Source organism: Cyrtonyx montezumae, unplaced genomic scaffold (genome assembly GCF_038088225.1).
Source record: "Cyrtonyx montezumae isolate F1298 unplaced genomic scaffold, pur_monq_1.0 scaffold_3, whole genome shotgun sequence".
Classification (NCBI taxonomy): Eukaryota; Metazoa; Chordata; class Aves; order Galliformes; family Odontophoridae; genus Cyrtonyx; species Cyrtonyx montezumae.
Window position 1 is genome coordinate 89,197,118 of NW_027072034.1, and position 26,031 is coordinate 89,223,148.

At 41.3% G+C, this 26,031-nt stretch overlaps 1 protein-coding gene across 1 annotated transcript; it reads right to left on the reverse strand.

Annotated features, from left to right (window-relative positions):
* Positions 1 to 23,730: 23,730 nt before the first annotated feature.
* LOC136052298 (potassium voltage-gated channel subfamily A member 5-like) lies at positions 23,731 to 26,025 on the reverse strand. The gene has a single exon (XM_065742297.1). It carries the CDS (start codon positions 26,023 to 26,025, stop codon positions 24,127 to 24,129), a length of 1,899 nt encoding a protein of 632 aa, XP_065598369.1. The 3' UTR covers positions 23,731 to 24,126.
* Positions 26,026 to 26,031: the final 6 nt, after the last annotated feature.

Below are 26,031 nucleotides of genomic sequence, written 5' to 3' on the forward strand. Positions count from 1 at the left end.
AGACTGTTTAGACTGGGGAAGAAGAGGCTGAGGGAGACTATATTGCTCTCCTCAAATATCTGAAAGGTGATTACAGTGAGAGCAGTGTTGGTGTCAGTGACAGGAGAAGGGGAAATGTCCTCTTGTTGCACCAGGGGAGGTTTAGGTTAGATATCAGGAAACACTTCTTTACAGAAAGGGTTGTTAAGCATTGGAATAGGCTTCCCTGGGAGGTGGTTGAGTCACCATCCCTGAATGTGTTTAAAATCCATCTGGATGTGGTGCTCAGGGACACAATTTAGCAATGGGTTGTTAGAGTTAGTGTACTGTAGTTTGGTTGTATTTGGACTTGATCTTGAAGGTCTTTTCCAACCTGAGCAATTCTATGATTCTATAAAACAGTCAAACTGGACATTCTAGGAAAGACTAGACTACTTATCCCATTAAAGGATATAAATAAAACTCTAGGCAAAATGTATGTTATAGAAAACCAGTTAATTCAGATAGACTGGGAATTTCTGTTCCGTGATATAAAATATGCCAGGAACAATCAGTAAAATATATAGTAGAAAGTTTAAAAACAGGAAAAGGAAACACTTTTTTATACAGACTGTAATTAAACTATGGAAATTGACACGGGAAATAATAGCAAATGGAAAATGACACGGGAAATAATAGCAAAAAGTTAACTGGATTCCAAAGGGAGAGGGCATTTAAGAAAATACACAGATTATTCATAGGTATACTCTTCAGACAGTAAAAACTTGGAATAGATTGTTATTCCAGCTATTTTTTTCAAATACTTACTATTTGTGTGGTTCTATACAATATCTTATACATCATTTCGTCACTTAAAATTCTCAGATAATTTTCTTAATGAAAGCCCCAAGATCCATTTGCTTTAAATTATTCCTACCTTCTGCTACTGAAAGCAGCATCTTCTGAAAGCAGAATCTTTGATTCTGCATTTCTTAAAGGAAGTACAAATATTTCAATTCAATTATATAGAGGAATAGGCTTTCATAGCCCAGCTCAACTGAAATGAAGCAAGAGTGCAGCAGGCATTTTTCTGGTCCAATTTGCAGATCATCAGTGGATTTTGCTGCTAGGAAAGATATTGTTCACACCTTTTAGGATTAAGTTACTCTTCATTGAATGGCTATTACATTTGGTGAGAGCTATGACATGCATATTGAGCAGCGTGGGTCATTCTCAATGTTACCTGCACTTCATGCTAGGTCATACCAACTGCCTTCAGTCCCCATAGCAAAATAATTCAGGACTTGAAAGAAAAAATATATATATACTCCACACCTTGCACAGAACCATGCTCTTTGTTTACAGCAAATAAATATTGATATATAATATTGAAATATAATATCAACTGATTCTTAAAAATGAGGATTATATCCCTAGGGAAAGTCCAGTTAGCTCCTGCACAGTTATTCACCTTTAAAATTATAAATTTTAAATTTGATTTATTATTCTGAAATGAACTAAGTTTCACTGAGTCAGCATTATGTTTATTTCAAATGTCGTTATTTACCAATATGTACCATTCCAAGTAATCACACACCAGATCTAGCTTTTATTTCATTCAGTTTAAGTTTTTCAACTGTGCCCATGTAAACAAAGCCTTACAGTTCTATAAAAAATCTATCTCTAATGTGTGGTCCTTTTCTATAACAGGAAAATAGCTGAAACATCTTGATCTGAAGATCCATAGCACTGTCTCTTTTGCAGACATTGCATTTTGCCCAGACAGAAGTAGCCATCACTAAAACAGGCTGAAATTCTGCCATGGAAACTGAAAGATAATTCTCAGAACATAGACTGTGTCAATGCCACAGTTACATTTCTCTCCCTTCTTATGATTTTTCTACAGAAATAACAAAAAGTAAAGTCCAACTATTTGGGGATTTGCCTTTTTTATTTTTCTGTAAATGTTTTCGTAAGATATTCCTTCTATTTAACCTGTCTGCTTATGAAATTATTTTGAAAAGTCACTAGGCAGTTGGTCCCCTAATGTGAGTTAATAACTTGTATGTAGCTTTTGCGGAAGATTTTTTGAAATCCCTTCATGCAAAAAGATTTTGCAGACTGCCATTCTTTGGCTATACTAGCAGACTATTTCAAAATGGTCAAGAGAAAATGGCAGAATACATTTTTTGTATTTTGTATTGCACCAGGTTGTTGTATGTATTTTACAGTGGTGAGGAAATACAAAGAGGCACAAAATCATTCACAATGCTTTTGCTGAAGATTTTTCTAGAATTTGGAGCTCCTTGCTGGCTACAAGGGCAGGTTCTATGTGCATCTGTTCATCTTCTGTAGCCCTTTTGAAGCATTTCTTATCACTCCAAATAAGGCTGCTTTTTCACAAAACAGCATAGGCTGGGGATTCAAGAATCATGAGTCAGACTTCACACCATTGAAAGATGAATTTAAAAATCAGATTTAAAATGTGGTGCTGTTCCAGTTTTCTTTTGCACAGTTACAGATGCTTTATTTTTTAATGGTAAAAAGTTTAAAATGTTACTTTTGTTTGATCTGGTGGTTTTTGTCTGAGTCATATTAGCAGATTTCACAAGAAATACATCACTACACCAATGATAAAATGCTGCTGTCTTTCTTAACAGTGGCCTTTTAGTTCCCACAAAAATCTTTCCATGTATTAATCACACAAGCTTAAGGGCCCTGCCTTCAGGATCATCTGTAACTTTGATCTAGTACATTAAAATAATCAAGTGAGAATTCCAAGTTGATAGTTAACAGTGAGTTAGTCTTTCTCACAGATACAGCAAAATCTCCTACCACAAGAGAATAGAATATAATACTTCCTTCTGGACTAAGCCAAAGACTGTAGGATAAGGAACAAATTTCAAGATGTATTTTATGTTGTTCCTTCTTAAAAATCCTATATTTATAATACATGTGTATGCATATATATATTTTTTAAATCCCTCCTGTTTAATTTCTCACAGATCTCACAAGATGAGGAAGAGAGAACCAGTATGTGAAAGTTAAGTCAATGAGGCCTTCTACAAGCAGCTGGAAATAGCCTTGCAATCCTAGGCACTGGTTCTCATAAGGGACTTTAATCATCCAGACATCTCCTGGGTAAGCCACATGGCCAGACACGTGTGGTCCAGATGGTTCCTGCAATGTGTTGAAGACAATTTTGTGACACAGGTGGTGGAGGACCCAACAGGGTGGGAGATACTTCTGGACTTTGTTCTTTCCAACAGGAATGGGCTTGTTAGAAATATGAAGGCTGAGGGCAGCTTGGGGTGCAGTGATGCCATGGTTTTCTGATTTTTGGCATTGGTATTCCACATCATAACATCATGTAGTGCATTAAGAGTTAAAGAGTCAGTGCTCCAGCTCCGTGGATCATTGATAATTACGGGTATACCTCTCTCAGAAGAGAAGAAGAACTACATTCCCCAGGGACTGTGCGATTCTTTGCATTTTTACATTTCTACTCAGAGGGAAAGATAAAAACTGTCTGTGGTCACGGGACAGTCTGTTTTCCTTTGGGATCGACTCAGCACTGGGTGCTCACTGCCGTCTTGCCTTCAAGCGTTTAGCGTAAGGCCTTCGGTTTATTGGACACTCTCTCTTGCTCATTTTATTTGATTTATTAGCCTCAATTCCAATTATATTGTATTATATTGTGTTATTTTGCTTTCTGATATCTTATTTAGTAAATTAGCTTTCCTCCTCAGATCGTTGCCACTGTTTTGTTTATAGGCCCATCTCCCTTTTCCCTTTTCCCTTTCCCCCTTCCTCTTTCCTGGGGCGTGGGCCTGCGGATCCTCCAAACCAATTGTCACGGAACCAGGCCGAACCAGCCCAGTAAACCATTGACAAGTGACCATGAGGTGGTGGAGTTCAAGATTTTTAGTAGAAGAAGTAAGACAAAAAGTAGGATTGCTACCCTGGACTTTTGGACAGCCAACTTCAACATTTTACTGGGACCTACTTGGATCCATCTCAATGGTCTAGAGTGCTTAAAGGTAAAGGGACCTGTGAAACCTGGGCAACATTTAACAGCACTTCTTCCAAACTCAGGATCCGTGCCTCCCTAAGAAATCAGAGAAGGAAGGTAGGAGACCTGCATAGATGAGCAAGAAGCTCATGGATAATATCAAAGGGAACAAGGTAGTCTATGAAGTGTGGAAAAAGAGCTTGTCCTCTTGAGAGGAGTATAGGACCGTTGTTAGGGTCTGCAGGGATGTGACAAGGAAGGCAGCTCACCTGGAGCTGAAGCTGGCAAAGCAGATGAAGGATAATAAGAAAGTTTTTTTAAAGAATGTCAAAAGTAAAAGGAAGATTAGAGATAATATGGGTCCTCTGCTGAAGAAGGGAGGTGTCCTGGTAATGGGGTATTCTGAGAAGTCAAAGATGCTGAATGCCTTCATTGCTTTGATCTTCACTTCCCCTCAGGACTCCTGGACCCTGAAGGGAAGAGTTTGCGAAATTGAGAACTTCCCTCTGGTTGAGGAGAGGGTAGTCCAGGAGTGTCAGGAGTGTCTGAGTGGGATCAATGTGCACAAATCCATGGGACCTTACAGAATGAATCTATGTGTGCTGAGGGAACTGGCAGAGGTGATTGCAAAACTCCTATCTATCATCTTTGAGAAGTCTTGGAGAACAGAAGAGGTGCCTGAAGACTGGTGGATAGTAAATGTCACTCCGTTCTTCAAAAAGGGCAAGAAGAGAAACAACAGGAAAATCCAGGATACTACAGGCTAGTTTGTCTTGTCTCTGTCCCTGGAAAGGCAATGAAATAACTTGTTCTGGATGCCATCTCAAAGCGTTTGGAAGAGAAGAAGGTCATCAGGAATATCAGCATGGATTCACCAAGAGAAAACAGTGCTTGACCAACCTCATAGCCTTCTACAGGGACATCACCAGCTGGCTATATGGTGGGAGAGCAATGGATGTAATCTCCCTTGACTTCAGCAAAGCTTTTGACACTGTCTCCCATGGTATCCTGATAATGAAGCTGGGAAGGTGTGGGATAGATGAGTTGATGGTGAGGTGGGTTAAGAACTGGCTGACTGGCTGAGGTAAAAGGTTGGTGATTAGTGGTGCAGAATCAGTTTGGAGATAGTGTTGTTCACCAGGGGTCAGTGCTGGATCCTGTCTTGTTCAATATCTTCATCGATGACCTTGATGAGGGGATAGTGTCCACCCTCATTAAATACACCAAAGATACAAAGCTTGGAGGAGTGGCAGACACTCCCGAAGGGTGTGCTGCCATTCATCAAGGCCTGGACCGACTGCAGAGCTGGGTAGCAATAGACCAAATGAGGTTTAACAAAAGCAAGTGTAGAGCCTGGGAAGGAATAACCGCAAGTATCAGTGTGTACAGATTGGGGGATAACCTGCTGGAAAGGAGCTGTGCAGTACCTGGGGGTCCTGATGGATGACAGGTTGGCCATGAGACAGCAGTGTGCCCTGATGGCCAAAGCCAGTGGGATTCCCAGTGCATTAAAAGGAGCATGGTCAGGAGGTCAAGGGAGGTGATCATCCCTCTCTACTAAGCCCTGGTCAGGCCTCAACTATTGTATACAGTTCTGAGCTTCCCAGTACAAAAAAGACAGGGATCCCCTGGAGAGTCCAGCAGAAGGCCACAGAGATGATAAAGCTCCTGGAGCATCTCCCTTATGAGGAAAGGCTAAGCGAACTGAGCCTGTTCAGTCTTGAGAAAAGACTTCAGAGGGGATCTTATTAATGTTTATAAATATCTGAAGTGTGGGAGTCAAAGAGACATAGCCAATCTCTTTTTAGTGATCTGTTGGGACAAGACAAAGGGAAATGATCATAAACTTGAGCATTGGAATTTTTGCGCCAATATGTGAATGAACTTCTTCACAGTAAAGGTGATGGAGGTTTTGGTTTCAGTACACCAGTAAAGGTTGCCCAGGGAGGTTTTAGTTTCTCCTTTTCTGGAGATATTCAAGACCTGCCTGGACCCCTACCTGTGTAGTGTGCTGTAGGAGGTCTGCTTTGTAGGAGGTTTGGACTAGATAATCTCTAGAGGTCCCTTTCAACCCCTACAATTCTGTGATTCTGTGATAATATAGTGGATAATTGTTCAGTCAGTAGGGAGTAATCAACAAACTCTCAGTATGGTGCTTCATGCTTACAAAAGCAAATTTGATTAACAATTATTCAGCTTAGGGAAGTAAAGAAGCTGCAGTTAGAAATGCTGCTGTGTAGGGATGCCAAGGAACATGCAAGCCAACTTCTGCCTATTTAAAGTTCAGCAATAAAGAGCCAGATTTCTTATAAACTCTTGCCTCTCTTCCTTCTGTCTCTCCAACCACTCCACTGCAATGTGAAAGAAAAGGATACAGGTTTTATTTTCAAGATTTTTTTCCTAAACTTGTAAAATACTATGATTGCGTAAGGTGGGCCATGACAAACCTGACCCCTAAGTTATTGAAACTTTGAGCAGTCTCTCTGTCTGTGTCTCTCACTCTCAGTAATAACAGATATTAGAAGAAGTCTGGAAACTGTTTTCAAAGTACTACTAAAGGGATGAACATAACTGTTAAATACGCAAGGTATTATTTTCCTTATTACTAAGCAAAATTCTGCTTCACACCATCATTCTAAAAATGTTATCTAATCAGTATTTGCTACACTGCAGAGAAGCCTGTGGATATATCCTTGTTCATGGTGTATTTCATTCACTATGTCTTTCCTTCAATTATAGAGAAAGATTTTAGGAAAATGAATGCTTGTCCCTAAGAGGAACAGTATTCATTTGGATTTATTTTCTCTGTGAAGTCAGCTACCTTTTCAAAAGTCGTAAAAAAACATTTTCTTCAACATATCTGTTTGCCAAATTTGCTTTAAAACAGACAAGAAGTTCAAAAGTTACTGAATAACAAAACAGAGCGATTAAAAACTTTCTCTTGGAAAACACTGAACTCTTCTACAGAATTAATCAAATTCAGGTCAACATACTGTCTTCTGTAATATAAGATGATATAATCTGTTGCTGTGGTACTTTATGAAGCAGTTGCAGAGAAGTCCTACCACTGAATGTTGTATCAAAACAGCCATATGAAGACTTCCTGCTAAGACCACATGTAAACCAGTGTCCCTCTATGGAGAATCCTACCAAGGACAGAATTACACTCCACAGCACAGCCACATCCCCTCAGTCTGGTCAACATGTAAACTTGAGGTAAGGAGAAGAGGGATGATGATGAGACAGAGCATTCTGGACTCTATAGACTACTTATTCCGCAAAGTGAATGTTGATGGGGAGCATCAGCATAAGAGCTCACTCTGCAAAGAAGCACATTGCCATTCATCAAGGGATCAGGAAGAATCAACTGTATGCAGTATTCCCACCAGAGCATCAGGAGTATGCTTTCCTATTGAGCAGACCCAAGAGACAACTCAGCAGATTCTGCTTCTCACAGAGGCATGACACAACCAGTCTGCAGATGGGGCTATGCAATGAGCTCAGCTGGAGCTTCAAGACCCTGCTGCTCGCTGTTTTGTCTCAAGTGAAAAGCACCATCTTGTGGCTCCAAGCTCCTGCTGAGATACCAACTGAAGAGAGCCATCAACATAGTAGTAGCTGAATGGAGCTGTGGTTATAAACGTAGCCAATCTGCTCACAGCAAGTGCTGATATTATGCCTGTAGGCATGTCCTGCACTAGTTTAACTCATGTACAATCACTTTTCATTTAGGGTGGACTGCTTCTCCTCAAGTGAAGACCTGTATTTGACCTGTGCCCTGTGAAAAGCCACTATCCATTAATGAGGAGTTCGTTCTGATGAGGCAGTTGAAATGAGCATGCTGCAAAGACTACAAAAATTATTAACAATCATAATACATAGTACTATCAAGCAGTCACTCTTACCCTCCACATTCTACCATCTTACTGTAAAATAGAAAGCTGTGGATTGAATTCACTGAAATTCGCTCAGCTCAACAGTATTTTGTCCCAGTCGTATCAGCACAAACTGAAGGAACAGCCATGGGTTAGGCGGGAGACTTGGTTGAACCATTTTGATTGTAAACCTTGCAAGTTGAACAATCTCCTTTTTGCCAGGATCTTTTTCTGTAGTTGTGCCTCCTCTTGAGAAAGAGATGCTAAATTGGCTGTGTATCATCTGATCTGAAGGGGAACTGAATATCTTCTAACATAGTCAGAATCTGCTGGAATTCACTCCTGTCCTTTTCCTAAACGGAGAAAGCATTGCACTCACCAGAATAGAGATACTTCATGAGAAAGACTTCTTTTCTGTAAAGGTATCTGGACCATGTTTCCTACTCAACAGAGACTCTAAAATCTGATTATAGAATCAGCTATTGGCAGCACTCCCAGGATACCTTTTTCATCTGCACATACTTCTAAAAATGTCAACACCAGACTAACTATTCTCATCTGGGAAGCCTGATATCAGATGTTCATTAGCACAGGAAAAAAGTCCAAAACGCAAACTTCTTCAAAAAAGGAAAATGAATTCAAAGTACGTAACACTGGCTTCTCATTTGAGTTCTATGCAAATAACAGGAGGAAATTTTACAGTGTGACTTTATATAATTCAGTTAGAAAATCTGACAAAGAAATAGTATGGGTTTCAGGGATAAAGGCCAGATGGTTTATGAGATTCTTATTTGAGCATGATTCCTGAATATTTAGGTTCATTACCTAACTGCAGACAAAAACAAAACAAAACAAAACAAAACAAAACAAAACAAAACAAAAAAGAAAACAGGCAGTGTCTTAGGGCCCATGCTATCTTAGCAGACCTGGAATTGCAACCAGATAACACTACATCTAGCTGTGGGAGAGCTTCCCAAGAGAGGAAGTATTTTCACTTGAGTATTTTCGGTCAGCAGTCTCCCATTATGTTGTCTTCCAAATCTTTACTTCTCACACATCTTCTCTGCATTGCCTAAGGGAGAAGTGTACATAAACAAGATGTGCCACAATGCTATTTGTAATCTGAGTTTGGACAGTGAGCAGTATTCTATCTCCACACTTCCCACATCACCTGCCTTCAGCATACTACTGCTATAAGAGAAGTCTCAAAACTCAGTGGACTAAAAAAATGATATAATTGAAAACCTCATGTCTATCTGTATAGAATTCCTGAAAAAGAACAGAAGTTGGCTTCAGGAGGACAAATTCCAGTATCACATCCAAAATCTTAATGCTCTGGAAGGGAAGTTTAGTGATGCTTTCAGACCAGTCCTTACTTGGATGGATGTTTTTCCGAGTCTATCTTATGTGGATTTAGTGAAGTTAGGGACATTTTGAAGCTAACAATGTTCAGAAAGTGCTTTTTTATTTTGACCTGTCACTAATCCTCTTTCAGTTCACAATTAATTTAGGACCAAATTATATTTTTAGTATATATGAAAAAGGAAATATATGTTACTCACACTGTAAACACAGTGGACCAGAAGAACGTTGCCTATGTCAGGGAGAGGACAGACAAATCATAGAATCATAGAATGTCTTAGGCTGGAGGGTACTTTAAAGATCATCTAGTTCCAACTCCCATACCATTGGCAGGATTGTCAAACAATAGATCCAACCTGGCCTTGGATTCCTCCAGAGGTGGGGCATCTGCAATCCTTCTTGGGCAGCCTGTTCCCATGCCTTACTACAAAATTTCTTCCTAACATCTAACCTAAATCTGTTATCTTTAAATGGCTCTTTAAAGCCATTCTCATTTGTCCTATCACTACCAGAGCACGTAAAAAGTCACTCCCCTTCCTATCTGTAAGCTCCTTCCAGTTAACTGTAAGACTGCAATGAAGTCCCTCTGCAGCCTTCTCTTCTCCAAGCTAAACAAGCCCAAAATCTTCAACCTTTCTTCATAGGAGAGGTGTCGTAGCACTTTAAGCACTGGACAGAATACTACCCATGGGACTTTTCAAGGGCAGAGTAGTTTCCCCCTCACCCTGCTGGTAACCTCTCTTTTGATACAGACCAGGATACTGTTGGCCTTCCAAGCAGCAAGAGCACACTGTTAGCTCATGTTCGACTTTTCATCCATTGGGTCCTCAAATTCCTTCTCTGCAGAGCTTCTCTCAATGAGTTCTTCTCCCAGTCTGTACTGGGAGAAGAATATGTATATGGGATTACCCTCAACCCAACCTTGCTCTTGGCCTTGTAAGACCTCATTAGAGGTTTATACTTGCAGAAGAAGGAAATATTTGCAGAAGATCATTTAGATGAGGCTGATTATTTTGTTGGGAAGTTGTGAAATCTCTGCTGCTCTCTCTCTGCCTAAATTTCTTTGCATGTAGTTAGAAGTATCTCCTCAAAACCTTTTCCATTTCTTAAATTTCTACAGTGAAGTTAGCCATACTTGCTGACTCAGTCAACCTGCTTAAGCAGGCGGGTTGGACTCGATGATCTCTTGAGGTCCTTTCCAACCCCTATGGTACTGATTCTATGATTCTATGTAGCAAGAATAGGAGATGTGTTTAACTACCAGGGCCTTAGTTTTATAATGTTTCCTAAGCAGAATAATAAGATGCAGTGACTGACACGCAATGGACAGCCTACATTAGGACTGTGCAATCAGAAAAGTCAGACACAAAAACAAAGTATGTTTATGACAACATAAAAAAAAAATAACTAGTCCTCACTGTTTACTTTTCATGTTCAAGGGAAAACAAGGAGAAGCAAAATAAAATCTGGGAAGAACAAATGAAAGATAGGGGGTCCCTTCATAACAAGATAAAGAAAAAGCTGAAAAGAAGAATTTCATTCACCAGGATCTGGTTAAACAAACTTACCTCGCAAGAGTATGGCAGGAGATGGTAGCTTAGCACCTAAGTGTAAAGCTTTTTTGGAGGGCAGAACAAAGAGTGATAGACTTTACAGGATACAACAATAGTTACAGTTGGGCAAAATGATGACACTGAATCCAGATTATGAAGTTTGTATAAAAAAGGAAATAAAGAGGGGGGGATGGCTGATGGGCAAATTGAGAAGAATGTGTACCCTGAGCCAATGGGGAAAGAGGGAAGGGCTCACTAGAATTGGAGTACAGCAATAAAAGTGGGACTGTGTCTCCCAATACTTAGAGAGACTCCACAGGAGTATACCTCAGTGGAATCTCCCATTATTCAAACAAAGAAAGTTGAAGACTCTCCTCTGTCTCTTCTTGGAATAAAGATAACTGAGCAAAGCTTATTGGAGTACAAATTTTCCTAGCAAAGGGAATTATGTTATTCCCAGAACAGATATTATGAGACTACTCTCCTCTTTCCCAAAAGAAAGTTTGTCCTTGAGCTAAAACAGCTACCAAACTCATAGCATTTTTTTTCCTTCAATTTCCCTTTGTTTCTTTTTTCATTACCTAACACCATCTACAATTAGTTACCTTAGCCAACTTATCTGAATCATATTTTTTTTGTTTTTTGTTTGTTTGTTTGTTGAGGGTTTAGGTGTGCCCCAAGGATGAACAAGAGAAAAAGAGGAGTAATAAGACAGTAAACATTTTTAATTTGGGTGGGAGCAATGTATTGCGTGTTAGTTGAACAGACCTGTGAACATGTTTCCTGTCAGCAATTGCTACCACAAGAAAAATGAAAGGCCAGACTCAAATGAGTCAAATGAGTGTGAAAATGAGAAAATAGAATTTTGCTTTTGTGTTTTGTGTTGCTATTATATTATCCTACATTGGGTATTACACTTTTGTTGGAAGGGGGGAATTTTTGAAGAAATCTTTAGGGTGTATATTGAAACACTGGAGAAAGGGACAATGGGATGAGGAGAAAAGTGAAGGGACCCTCCCATTTGAAGACCATGTTTGGGTAATTTGTGACAGATATAAAGAGTTTGGGCATTAACAAAAATACTGCCCAGAGGCTAAAGCTGCAGCTCTGGCAAGTGACACAACTCTTGGACAGCAGTGAGAGGGCACGGGCTGTCATTCCCAGATGAGTGTACGGTTGCGATGTGGCTGGAGGATCACAGAATCACAGAATTGTAGGGGTTGGAAGGGACCTCTAGAGATCATCAAGTCCAACCCCCCTGCCAAACGAGACTCCCTATACCACATTGCATAGGTAGGTGTCCAGGCAGGTCTTGAATGTCTCCAGAGAAAGAGAATCCAAAACCTACCTGGGCAGCCTGTTCCAGTGCTCTGTCACCCTTACTATGAAGAAGTTCCTATGTACATTTGTGCAGAACTTTCTATGCATCAGTTTGATGGGGAAGGCCAAGCTGAATCAGACACAGTCCTTGGTGGTTCAGGTCCTCCAGATAATGAACTAATTTTATTTGGTGATTTTTGTATTTAGGGTCAGACATAATTAAGTTTAGAGAAAGAAGAATATGGCTCTTGAGTGTGGTGATCTCTTGGAATTGCAGGAAAATGGGCCTGATCTGCTTTGTTACAGTTTAAACCAAAACTTGTTACTGAAGAGAGCAGCTTTATAGGTTATCCAGCCATATGTTTGATGGTAACATTTCCGTATTCAGTTCTAATTTAAGAGCCTGTCTCGGTTTTAGTTGGGACAGAATTGTTTTCTTCACAGTGTCTGCTATGATGCAGTGTTCTAGGAGAAAAATAATGTGGATAACACAACAATGTCTATCATTGCTGATAAGCAAGGACCATTCTCAGTGAGGGGCCCAAGGAGCTGGCAGCAAACAGAATTAGGACAGCTGACTTAAACCGGCTACAAGGATATTTAATACTCTATGACATCATGTGGAATGAGTTTTGAAAGATGTGGGAGTTCATCTTTCCCCTTTGCTATTTGGGGCCTATAGCTGGGCATCAGTCATTTATTTATGTATTTATTTATACTATGTTGGTGAATGGTTTTCTCTCAACTAACAAGTTCTTATTTTTTCTTTCCCAGTTCTCTCCCTCATCTCACTGGGAAAGGGAGGAGGGGGGGGGAGTAGTCAGCTGTATGGTGCTGGGTCACTTGCTGGGTTAAAACACAACAGTAGAAGTGTTTTGATTATTTTTTATCAGTGTAAGTCAAACGGCACTAAAATACAAGAGGGCTGTTAAACTTGCTGAGGAAAGCATTTGCCCATAAGGGCTTAATTACTCACCTATTGAAGGTGATGAATTTACTACAGGAGGTGGCTATAGTACATGTCAGCAGACATCAGGCAGGATTTTTGGAAGAGACAATAAGCAATCTAGGTAACTGATTGGCAGAGAAGCTCAAAAAGTGTTGTGGCACTTCTGCCAGAAGTATCTAATATCTTCCCTTTATTCCCAACTGCTCGGCCACTGGCATAACCCATACAGTTATTTGCCCTAGCAAGAAGAGCTACTGAGTGATATGCTGAAGGAAATATTAAACAAATAAAGCAATGAGCAAAAAGAAAAAGGCTCTGGTGAGTCAGGGTGACCCTTTCAACAATGTGTCAGGTAGCTTTTACTGAGATTCCCTGGGTAGAGTGGCTCAAATACTTTCTAGAAATACTATGTCAACTTACAGAATAGCCTGAAGCATTTCCAGTGTCTTCAACAATTTCTGTCTGTTATAAAATCATTCCGAACAAATCATTTTCCGATATCACAGAATCACAGAATCGTAGGGGTTGGAAGAGAGATCTAGAAATCTAGATCTAGATGATCTAGAGATCATCGAGTCCAACCCCCCTGCCAAAGCAGGTTCCCTACACCAGGTCACACAGGTAGGCATCCAGCCGGGTCTTGAATATCTCTAGAGAAGGAGACTCCACAACCCCCCTGGGCAGCCTGTGCCAACATTCCGTCACCCTCAATGTAAAGAAGTTCTTGCACACATTCATGCGGAACTTCCTATGCTGTAGTTTCTGGCCATTTCTGCTTGTCCTGTCTCCACACACTACTACTTCTTGGGGATCCCTCCCCTATGGAATCCTGGGCAAGCCTTGACCATCAGCAACTGGTGAGCCTTTCTTTATTTACTGTTTTTTGTATGGCTTATCCAGATGGTATACAGACATACCATCCACCTCTATTATTTTCTGTGGGTACTATTCTTTTGGGTTATTCACCCTACAATTCTGTAAATCAATTTAGTGAGCTAGACAGGGGAATTCTTTGCTGATCTGTGGAGCAATTCAGGCACTGGGATCCTTTAGGCATGCCTTGAGAGATTCTCAGAAAGGTTCTCTATCCAGACTTGTTACTGTGGAGCAGAAAAATAACTCTGGCTGTGGATCAGGTATGTTGGGAACAGGGGACCTGTAAGTTGTGAGGAGACATCCTATGTGGGGAAAAGAAGTGATAGAAAGCTTCCCCTGACATATGTGAGTTTTCAGGGTAATGAGGTAACCTATGGGAGAGGTTTCTATGTATCTGCCCTTAAAGATCCAAATTTTATTTGGCCCTGGTACATATTGGGATTAAGACATGTCACTGTACTGCCAACAGGGACTTGGTGGGAGGGTGGCAAGTGAAACTGTGTGGAAAGACTAAAAGCCTAAACTGCTTTTCTTACAGTCTATGTAATTGTTAAATGTTTGTGTTGTAAAAGTACTTATTGTGGAATTCAGTATTTTGTGTGTGAGTGAGTGCCGGCATGAATGAATGACATGAGAGACGTTGCATAGCTATGGCGCAAGTGCATAGTCCCAGTTCATGATTCTGTTCTCCTGCAAGGGAAACAGCCAGAGACGGACGAAGCGAATGGTTGGAGAGGGTGAAAATATAGATAGGTTTTGTATTTTCCACCCTGAGAATCAGTTTCACCCTATATTTGTGATAAGCTGTCAGATTTTTAACCAAGTCCAGGAGGTAGAGTCAAATTTAAGGGATTGGAATTTCTGCTGCAGTTGTGGTACTGAGATTAAACCAGAATATTTTGACGTTGTGGACCTAATAAAGGCTCTTTGTGGAAATCTGATTTCTGTAAGGGCTCAGTAGAATTTGATCATGGGTGGATCTCAGGGAAAATAAATTCCAAAATGAACCCAACTCGGATGTGTTCACTGGTGAGATACTCCTGGGGATACTGAGGGGCAGATACTCTCCAGATACTCCTGGGGAGCCTGAGGACATTCTTAGTAAAAAGACATTACTTACTTCTTAGTAAAAAGACATTACTTACTGGTGGCTACTATACAAATTAGAAGATGGGAAAAAATGGTCCTTAAATGGTACTTTAAATTACAATACCCTCCTGTAGTTAATGTTGCTCCTGAGGAGGGAGGGTAAATGAAAAGAGGCTGCATACACTGGTATGTTTTTCATACTTTGTAATCACCCAGAATGGCAGTGAGACTGTGGTATGGAACCAACCACAAGACCCCTTGGTTTTAGCGTTAGAGAGGGAAAGGAGGGAGGTGATGATGGTCTGTGACGTTGCTGCTCATCACACAGCATAGGGCAGTGTTGTACTTGGCCAGATAAAGTCAGGGATTACATAGAATTACCAGAGCATTTCCAGGCTCCAAAAGGGGAACAGGACAGGCTGCTGGACCAGGACGGACCCTCTCCAACCCCCTGACCCCCACACAGTCCAGTAGCCTCTAGAACCTGAAGGAGAACAGAGATAATACAGGATCCTTTAAGGGAAGCAGTAGGACTGGAAGGAACACCAGTCCTGGTAAAAGTACTGTTCTCCTCCTTTGATCCGGAAGCTTGGAGAGGTGTTGCCAGAGGTTATTGGAATGACCCTACAGGGGTAGCCAGACATTTACAATTTTTGTTTAGGCAACACAGTCCTATCTGGGGTGATATCCAACACCTGTTAGACCAGCTGACTGAAACAGATAAGCAACTAATTATGAAGTCAGCTTTCGATTTAGCTACAGATGTTCTAAAAGGCAAGGACAGGGAGGAAGTTAAAGATTACTTCCCTTTACAAGACCCATGCTAGGACCTGAACTGCCACGTGGAGAGGGGCAGTATGCTTATAAGCATACAGGGAGCGGGTAGTGAAGGGAATGGAAAGGGCAATTCCTAAAACAATCAATTGGTTAGCCTTATATGCAATTAGACAGGGACCTAAGGAATCTCCCTCAGAATTCCTTGACAAACTGAGAGATATCATGAGGAAAAATACCCCCTTAGACCCAGGTTCTGAAGTGGGGACACAACAGCTAGTATCCCTTTTTATAGAACAGTAACAGGAGATACAAGATGGAAGCCGCAGAAAATGAGGCTCGTTGAGAGTAGGAATGTAGAAAATTTGTTGAGTGTGGCTTGGAGAGTGTTTAGTAACCAGGAGAAAGAAAAGAGAAAGGATAAGACAATGCTGGTAGCTGCATTAGGAGGAGTTAGAGAAAGTGATACAGAAATGAGGCAGAGAGAGTCGCTGGAGAAGGATCAGTGTGCTATATGTAAAAAGAGAGTTCACTGGAAAAATAAATGTCCTTTAAGAGGAAAAGGAAAAAGAGGAGCTTAGGACAAAATGCAAGCCCCTGTAGAAAAGAATTGATGGAGACCTGGGGAATCTATCCTAGTGGATCCTCTGGTTAAAACAAAGCTAGGGGAAAAACAACAAAGTGTAGAATTTTTAGTGGATACAGGAGTAACCTTTTCAATTTTGAATGATTCTTTGACCCCATTAGATGAGGATTTTGTAACTGTCAGGAAAGCCACTGGCCAAAGCAAAAAGGCGTATTTCCTCAAACCTCTTAAATTCACAGTAGGAAAACAAAGTGAGGATACATAAATTGTTATATATGCCCAACTCTCCAAAGCCCCCGTTGGTAAGGGACTTATTAGAACAATTAGGAGCAGAAATAAAATTTGAGACAGGAAAGGTAGAATTTAGGGTACAAGAAGAACAGCTGATCAAGGTATTGAGTTTGGCATTAATTGAAAAAAAAAAAAAACCTGAGGAGGTTCGTGATCAGATCTACCCAGGGGTATGGGCAACAGAGACCCCTGGATGGGCAAAAATTGCTCCTCCAACGATAATCAGGATTAAGCAGGGAAGTAAGCCAGTACGGATTAAACAATATCCATTGAGGCTTGAGGGTAGGAAAGGAATATAGCTGATAGTCGATCAATTCTTAAGATAAGGGCTATTAGTAGAATGTGAGTCAAAATATAATATTCCAATTCTACCAGTTAAAAGCCAGATGGAAGTTACAGGATAGTGAAGGACTTAAGGGCTGTTAACAAAATAACTGAGGATCTGTATCCACTGGTAGTAAATCCTTATACTCTGCTCACTAAATTGATGAACAAATTGGTCTGGTTCACTGTTCCGGACTTAAAAGATGCCTTCTTCTGCTTGCTGCTTAGTCCAGAGAGTCAACTATTGTTTTCATTTGAATGGGAAAACTCTAACTCAGGAAGGAAGGCTTACATGGACAGTACTTCCTCAAGGTTTTAGAAACATGCTCACTCTCTTTGGAAACCAGCTGGCCAAAGACTTGGAGCAGTGGGAGCGTCCAGAAGGGTTGTACCGTGGAAGTACTCGAGTGCTGTGTAGTATGGACAATCAGTTTGCTAAATTTTCTTAGTCTTAGTGGGTACCAAGTCTTCCCATAGAAAGTGCAGATTGCTCAACAGCAAGGTTATGAGATTACAACAGGACTGTGGACTCTGGGGACTGCATGGAAAGAGGCTATCTGCCCGACACCTGAGTCTCAAAAAGCAAAGGAGCTTCGTACATTCCTGGGAATGACCGGATGGTGCTGGTTATGGATATACAACTATGGGTTTATGGTAAAAACCCCTATATAGGATGTTAAAGTCTGGCTCAAGAAATTTTACTTGGGATATAGAGGCAAAAAGAGCATTTTACCAACTAAAACAAGAACTGATGAGAGCCCCTGCCCTGGGTTTACTTAGTAAGCCCTTCTTACTATTTTTGTAGGAGAAGCAGGGAATAGCTCTCAGGGTTCTAGTCCAGAATCTAGGACCCTATCGAAGGGCTGTGGCATACTTCTCGCAGCAATTGGATGAATTCAGTGAAGGATGGCCTGGATGTTTGAGAGCAGTGGCAGCTTTAATACTCAACATCCAAGAAGTGTGTAAGTTTATGCTGGGCCAGAAAATAACAGTGTTGGTATCACACACGGTGTCCACAGTACTAGAAGTAAAAAGTGGACATTGGCTTTTACCACAGAGGTTCCTTAAATATCAAGCCATCCTTGTGGAACAGGATGATGTAGAGGTAGTGGTGACTAATATTGTCAATTCCACTTCATTTCTCAGTAAAACATCTGGAGAGCTGGTGTCTCATGACTGCCTGGAAGCCATAGAATCAGTTTATTCCAGTCATCTGGACCTGAAATTGGAACTCTGGAGGATGGTGAGGATTCGTGGTACATTGATGGCAGCAGCTTTGTACGCCAGAGTATGTAAAGCAGGCTATGCAATGACAACTACCAGTAAGGTTATAGAGTTCAAGGGACTGTCCCCAAACACTTTGGCTCAAAAGATTGAGATAATAGCTCTAACAAGAGCACTGGAACTGGCAAAAGAAAAAAGAATTAATATATGGACAGATCCTAAATATATTTTAGGGGGTAGTACACGCTCGTGGGGCAATATGGAAGGAAAGAGGCCTCCTGTCAGCCCAATGAAAGCATATTAAACATGCTGAGGAAATTCTCAGACTCCTGGAAGCCATACAACTTCCATAAAAGATGGCTATTATGCACTGCAAGGCTCATCAAAAGAGTGAGACTGCTCAGGATGTCAGAAATTCCCTGAGAGACTGAGAGGCATAGAGGGCAGCAGAGGCAGAAGAAGCAGAGATTCATTCCCTGATCCCAGATGGTGAAATACAAATTGACTGTGAGCCTAGGTATTCAAAGGAAGTTCAAAAGTTAATTGAAGATCTAGGGGCACAAATAGAGAGAGGGGGATGGGCATTAACACTACAAAACCAGATTGTGGTGCCGCTGTCATTATGGGCAGTGGTTATGGCTGAACATAGGAAAACTCACTGGGAGGCAGAGGCCCTATACATGTATCTAAGACAGAGAATTGTAGCTCAAAATGTATACACCACTGTTAGACAAGTAACTCAGCAATGTGAGATGTGTTTACAAAATAACCCCAAGATAGGTCCCAAAGCTCTATTAGGCCAAATAGGGAGGGGAAATTATCCTGGGCAACAACGGCAAATTGATTTCTCTGAACTCACAAGAAAAACTGGGTATAGATATTTGTTGGTTTTAACAGATATCTTTTTGGCCAGAGTTCCTTGCAGAACTATTAAGGCAAGAGAAGTGACTAAGGTATTGTTGCAGGAAATAATTCCTAAGTTAGGGGTTCCTGACACAATACCATCAGATCGAGGAACACATTTTATTGCAAAAATAGTCCAACAGGTTAGCCAGTTATTGGGGATAGACTGGCAGCTGCATATGCTGTATAAGCCACAGTCAAGTGGACAGATAGAGAAAATGAATCATTTGATTAAACTACAAATTGTCAAGTTAGGACAGGATGTTGGACTACCCTGGCCTCAGGCCCTACCATTAGCTCTTTTAAGAGTTCAGACAAAGCCCAGAGTGCATGAAAGGCCTGGTCCTTTTGAAACCTCATATGGAAGGCCACATCCTGTACAAAAGGGAATATCAAATCAAATAGGAGAACTGACTGAGTATATAGTAAGCTTGTAAAAACAACTTCTAGAAGATGAAAAAGTAGTTCTGAGCACCAGAGCAAGTGGATGTTATGGTCCTGTATGTAATGTGTTACCAGGAGACTGTGAAAACTCTTAAAACTATCTCAGACACGCCTTTAGAGCCCAGGGATTCCAGGTGTTGCTGATGTCACACACAGCAGTTAAGGTGAAAGAGCACACACCATGGATCCACCACATGAGTCAAGAAGACAGCACTACCTCGGTGGACTGTTAAGAAAAAGGGACTTCTCTGATGGATACTTAAGAGGAAAAATGTTTAAAATCTGTTTTGCACAAAATCTTGTAGGACTTGCTTTAGCTGGGTTAGAAAATACTTATCTCAATGTTATACAAGTGATGGCACAGGATTTTAATCTCACAGACTTTCAGATATGTACAACTCTCCCTAGAGGGAATATGGAAATTGATGGTATGGGGTACCATCTGTAAATTTTTCAGTTTGCTTATTGAGAAGGAGCTAATCATTCCCAGTGTTTGTATGCAGGAGATGAGGCCCTGGTTAATGGAACAAGGATCAAGGGACCAAAATTTGATTTTTTTATTTTTATTCCAACCCTATTTCACTATTAGAAGTAGGCATTGTGGGGACAACTCCACTGTTGGTTGAGAGGATGATTGGAATGAGGCTACATGGGTGCCTAGTTGGAGGTGAAATTATCTTTTTGAACCCAATTGTACTGATGCCATTGAGGTAGGAACACTTAATCTCACATACCTGCAGAAATATTTTAATGCTTCAATTGGTGCTTAGAAGATTATATATCAACCTCGAAAGTGTGATCCTAGCCGTAGCTCGCTCCAGATCCTTAGCCAGTGTAAATTACAGTCAAGATACTGGTGGTTGTGTGTAGATGGGAGAGCTAGGAAGGCCCTCCCAAATAATTGGAAGGTACATTGCACAATGTGTTATATGTTTCCCCCAAAAACAATACATGAAGGAAATAGTCTGCCACAGGGGATTCTAGGGACCCCCTGGAGATGAACAAAATGTGTGCTGAATCCCACAGGATTTCATTTTTACTAGATGGTTTATTCCGCAGTTCAGTGTAAGTGAATTGGAAAAGGCAATTGTAAATATTTTGGCTACTTTAGAACAGATGCAAAATGCAACCACACATGCAATAAAGGCATTATGTATTGAGCTGTTTTCCCTCAGTAAGATAGTCCTGCAGAATAGAATGGCTCTAGACCTTCTAACAGCCAATGAAGGAGGGGTCCATGTGGTAATTAATCAAAGTTGTTGTCCCTACGTGGATAAATCTCAAAGAATAGAAACAGATCTTGAATTTACTTGGAAATGCACCAAAATAATACATCAGATGTCACTAGATGATGCCTCATTTGGAGTTACTGAGTTGTGGGAAAAGTTCACCAGTTGGTTACCAAATTTTACCTGGCTAATGCAACTCTTTTTAGCTTGTATTGCTCTTATTCTTGTTGTCTTTGTGTGTATTATATTGCAGTGCACCATATGGATGTGTAAAACCTCCTGGAATAGTTACGAGGAATGAAAATTGCATAAACTTAGACAGAAAATAGAAAGTGAAGGATATTTTTAAGTATTCCTCCAGGATAATCTAGCAAAAGAAATTGCTAAGTAGTAATAGAAAAGAGGAGAATGGTTCAGGATAAGAGTGGGTTAACAGACTTAAGAATGGTCCAGTGTAAGAGAAAAAAGATTAATGAAGGCAAGGTTGATGGAGATACCACCTGGGATAGGGAGTACAAGACTAATGAAGGATGAGCAAAAACAACATGATGGCCAAGTAGTGGTTGAGCAAAGACAAACTCAAACTGCAGTGGGGTGAAAAGTACACAGTCAGAAAGACATACAGCCTTCATCTTCAAGACCCCTGCCCATGACCACCAGGAGAATCTGCACATGCTCAAGCTAAAGGAATTCAAGGCAGTACTTATGAAAATGATTTACTGAACCTGATTGTAATAGTCCATCCCACTCTCAGGAATGTAATGAATATTGTATGTTTTGTACTTCTAAATATGTTACTACCTTTCCCTCAGCTTTGTGCAAGTTAGGCAGGGCCACCCCCCTTGCACCTGGTGTGTGTGTGCTGTGCCGAATAAACATACCTGCTTTATAACCTAACTCTGGGTTACAGAGCTTGATTCTGCAAATCCCAGCATATTTCAAGGCTAAGTTTTGTGTAATCTCCTCAAACGGTAAAGGGAGTTCAAGAAGCAGTCACAACAATCTTAAGAGTTTAATTTCACTGAAGGGCAAGGATTCCACTTCTCTCTACTTGCTTACTTTTTCAAACTACTGAGCTAACCCCTTATCTCCTTATACCAATTCTGACATTCACTTTCTTTCCAACTCACTAATTTTACAGAAAAATATCAACTTTGTTGCTGCTATTGCTGCACTGGATTTTCTGCCAGAATAGTGATCTCTAGAGCTCCTGGAAGAGGAGACATCATTTGCACATGTATTTGCAAATGGACAGAACCAGTTCAGGGCATGTAATGAGAGGGCACACCAGGAAGGAAGGAAACTGGAAAGGAAGAAGGCAGACCAGGCCCTTCTCTTTCTATCAGCAATGGGCTTGTAAGACAAATTTGCCATAGCCCCGATGTGCTTCCACTTCCTCATTTCCAGACAAGTCTCAATGCAAAATGCTCTCGCTAAAGGAAACAGATTTGCCTGAATCTGGAGAGCAACTGGACTAGGTACTTTGTCCATCTAGTTGCAGATAGTTTCTCAGCACATTATTGAGATGGAAAATGTTGTTATAATCATGCGAAGCAGCTCCCAAACATCTAAAGTTAATGTGAAAGATCCAGGTCTCTATTTTAGATTCAACCTCCTCCCCACTTTTGCCTTCTCTCTCTCCATGTTTTAGTTTGGATGTGAAATCTGTGTTATGGTTCTTCATACTAAACTAAAAAAAAATTCTACTTGCTTGGCACTCGCCATGCCTGTTTTACTGGATAGAAAGGAAAAAATGTAATTCATTCTGCCATTATCATTGAACTGTCTGGTAAAAGACAGATTTCTGTGTAAGCTAAAAATGTCAAAGCACTATTCTGTGAGGCTGATTTAAATTTATCACAGTGTATATCATTGAGGTACTTGCATAAACCATAATCCTGACTTAATGACAATTTAAGTGCATTAGAAAATTAGATCAAAACAAACCCTGAGTGCCGACAATCAGGACTTCTCTTTCTGCTAGTCTTGCTATGCCAAAGGTGATGAAACATCCTTCAGCAATGCAACAAGAGATTGAGGGGAAAAGAGAGCTATCCTCTGCAAGAAATATAGTAACGCAATTCCTTGATTCAAGGAAGCAACTTTTTGTCAGTCTTCACTAGTAAGTTGTACAGTGCTGCATTAACAAGATGAAGATCTTTTGTCATTTGTCTTTCAAAAATAACTGTAAAATCCACTGCACTGGAAAAATTTGGACATAAAAGAAATAAGGTTGTGCTTTGTTGAAAAGTGATACTTTTCACTCAAATCCGAGGTATAATCCACACAATGGAGTATTTAAGTAGCAAGGCATGCCATATCAGACTCTTTTGGTTCTGTTTCCAGTCTATAACAATTAAAAAGAATGAACTATATGCATAAATTGCATAGATACATGAAGGTGACTGACATACACGCCGAAGTAACTCAGAGTGTGGAATAAACATAGTATATATTCCACTTTCACATATTACTACTTTCATATCTATCCACAACCTACTAGTTCAGATCTGTTGCGCACTTGGATCAAATCTAATAACAGCAGACAGTTGTTTTTGTTTATTTGGTTTTTTTTAATTACTATTTTAGTCTCAAAACAAAACTATAAAACTGTAATACACATTTCTTTTGGGGAAGACAGAAAGCATAAGACCAAATATTTAGAATTCTGAAACTGTCAGGTGATTAATAAAATTATTTATAAAGAACTATGTCTACAATATTTAATAATTTAAGGCTCACAATGAACTAACATATCATCGATAATAAAAAATTCTGTACTAGGATTAAAAGCACTGAATTCACTTTACATACTAAACAACCAGCTCTGTAGTGATCACAAGTGGAAAACTCTAGAAGTGCTGATCTGCCAATGTTCCTAGTCTTCTAATGAAGTGGTATTTCTCAGGAATAAGAAATCCCCTTTCACCTATAAATAAAGTTATACAGACACAAAATATTTTCACTTTGAAACCACAGTATAAAAACCCTTCACTGTTCCCTTCCACCCCAAAATTCACTTATTCTTCACACACACATCCCCCGCTCATTAACAAGTAGGAGAAAGTGTACTGATTACAAATGACAATTTCAAACCATCCATAATTTGCTAATAAAAGTTTCTACAAATTATATTTTGAATTTTCATAATTTACCAGCTCCTGCATCATAGAACATAGTTTACTTATTTGTAATCTATTTTAAAAACAGGTTTTGTGTCATGAAAAAAGAACATAAAAACACGCGTGCCCGGAGGACTGCTCTGGGCAGTGATCAAATTACAAAATATAGCCTGATTTTAAATAAATAAATAAATACATAAATAAGGAAAAGAACTGAAACAGTACTCTCCTTTCCTTATAGGTCTGTTTCCCTGCTACTGTCCAGACAGAGAGCATAGAGTGATTTTCTGAGATCTACATTACTTTTCGCTTTGATATTGGTTTTCTCTAATGGGCTGGAGCTGTTGGTGAACCCTTCATTATTTTCCAAGTGCACAACAGATTTGTTCAGAGAGTTTTTACTGGATCTTCTCTTTCCATCTACCCCAGTTGCAGTGCCCTGAGCACTACTGTGTTCTTCTTTGAGCACAGCTTGCTCTTCATGGTCAGTTTCTCGGTGGTAGAAGTAGTTGAAGTTGGACACAATAACAGGGACAGGCAGGGCGATGGTAAGCACACCAGCGATGGCACACAAGGAGCCTACAATCTTGCCCCCCACAGTAACAGGTCTCATATCTCCATAGCCCACAGTGGTCATGGTCACCACTGCCCACCAGAAAGCATCAGGGATGCTGGAGAAATGAGACTCAGGATCATCAGCCTCAGCAAAGTAGACAGCACTGGAGAAGAGGATCACTCCAATGAAGAGAAAGAAGATGAGAAGGCCCAGCTCCCTCATGCTGGCTTTCAAAGTCTGTCCCAAGATCTGAAGCCCTTTGGAGTGCCTGGAGAGCTTGAAGATCCTGAACACTCTGACCAAGCGAATGACTCTGAGGATGGCCAAGGACATGGCTTGTTGCTGGCCCCCACTTCCATTGCTGCTGCTACCCCCAGGCTGCTGTTTCTCATGGGCCAATTCTGTGCCAAGGGTGATGAAGTAGGGGATGATTGCCACGATGTCAATGATGTTCATGATGTTGCGGGAGAACTCAGGCTTGCTGGGACAGGTGAAGAAACGCACGAGGAGTTCAAAAGTGAACCAGATGACGCAAGTGGTCTCGATAATGAAGAAGGGGTCAGAGAGGCTACTGGGTGTCTGCAAGGGTGGCGAGTCTTCAGCTGTGGTGTTCAAACCTCCACTTTGTGGGGGCAGGGACACAGGTATCTCTCGTTCATCTCTGAATTCAGGCAAGGTCTCCAGGCAGAAGGTGATTATGGATATAAGAATCACTAACACAGAGACAATGGCAATGGCCCGAGCTGAGCTGGAGCTCTCAGGGTACTCAAAGATGAGCCAGACCTGGCGCTGAAACTCACTGTGGGGCAGGGGCTTCTCCTCCTCTTTAATGAAGCCCTCATCCTCCCGGAAGCGCTCCATGGCCTCCTTGCCCAGCTCGTAGAAGCGGATCTCATCAGCAAAGACATCAATAGAGACATTGACGGGCCGGCGGAGCTTGCCACCAGATTGGTAGAAGTAGAGTATGCCATCAAAGCTGGGTCGGTTGCGGTCAAAGAAGTATTCGTTGCGGAGTGGGTCAAAGTACCGCATGCGCTTATCAGGATCTCCTAATAGTGTGTCAGGAAACTGGTTGAGGGTGCCCAGCTGGGTCTCGAAGCGCAGCCCAGAGATGTTGATCAGCACCCGCTGATGGTGCATGGCACTTCGGCTCTCCATCTTTATCTCCTCCTCCGAGCCGGCCGCTGCCATGGCCATACCCCGGCGATGACCCCCTTCCTCCGGGGGATCCGTTTCCGCGGTCGGCCCGGGGCGTGGGTCGTGTGATTGAGGTTGGGGTCCCGACGTCGCCCGGCCGCTGGTACTGCCTTCGCTGCTGCAGCGGCGCCTCCTGCCGCCTCCCCGGGGGGCCGGCGGAGGCGTCTCCAGCTGCTCGTCGACCTGCGGCAGCGGTGAGGCTGGTGAGATACCCTCCTTGCTGTCGCTCAGTCTCGGAGCAGAGGTGGACCCCGCGGTGTGGAGTATCTCGCGACGTCGCCGAGCCCCGGTGCTACCGCCGGCGCTGCGGGCCGTGGCATCCTCGCCGGCCGAGTTGGCCCCGGCACCGCCGTTCTCCAAAGTCACCAGCGCGATCTCCATGGGCAG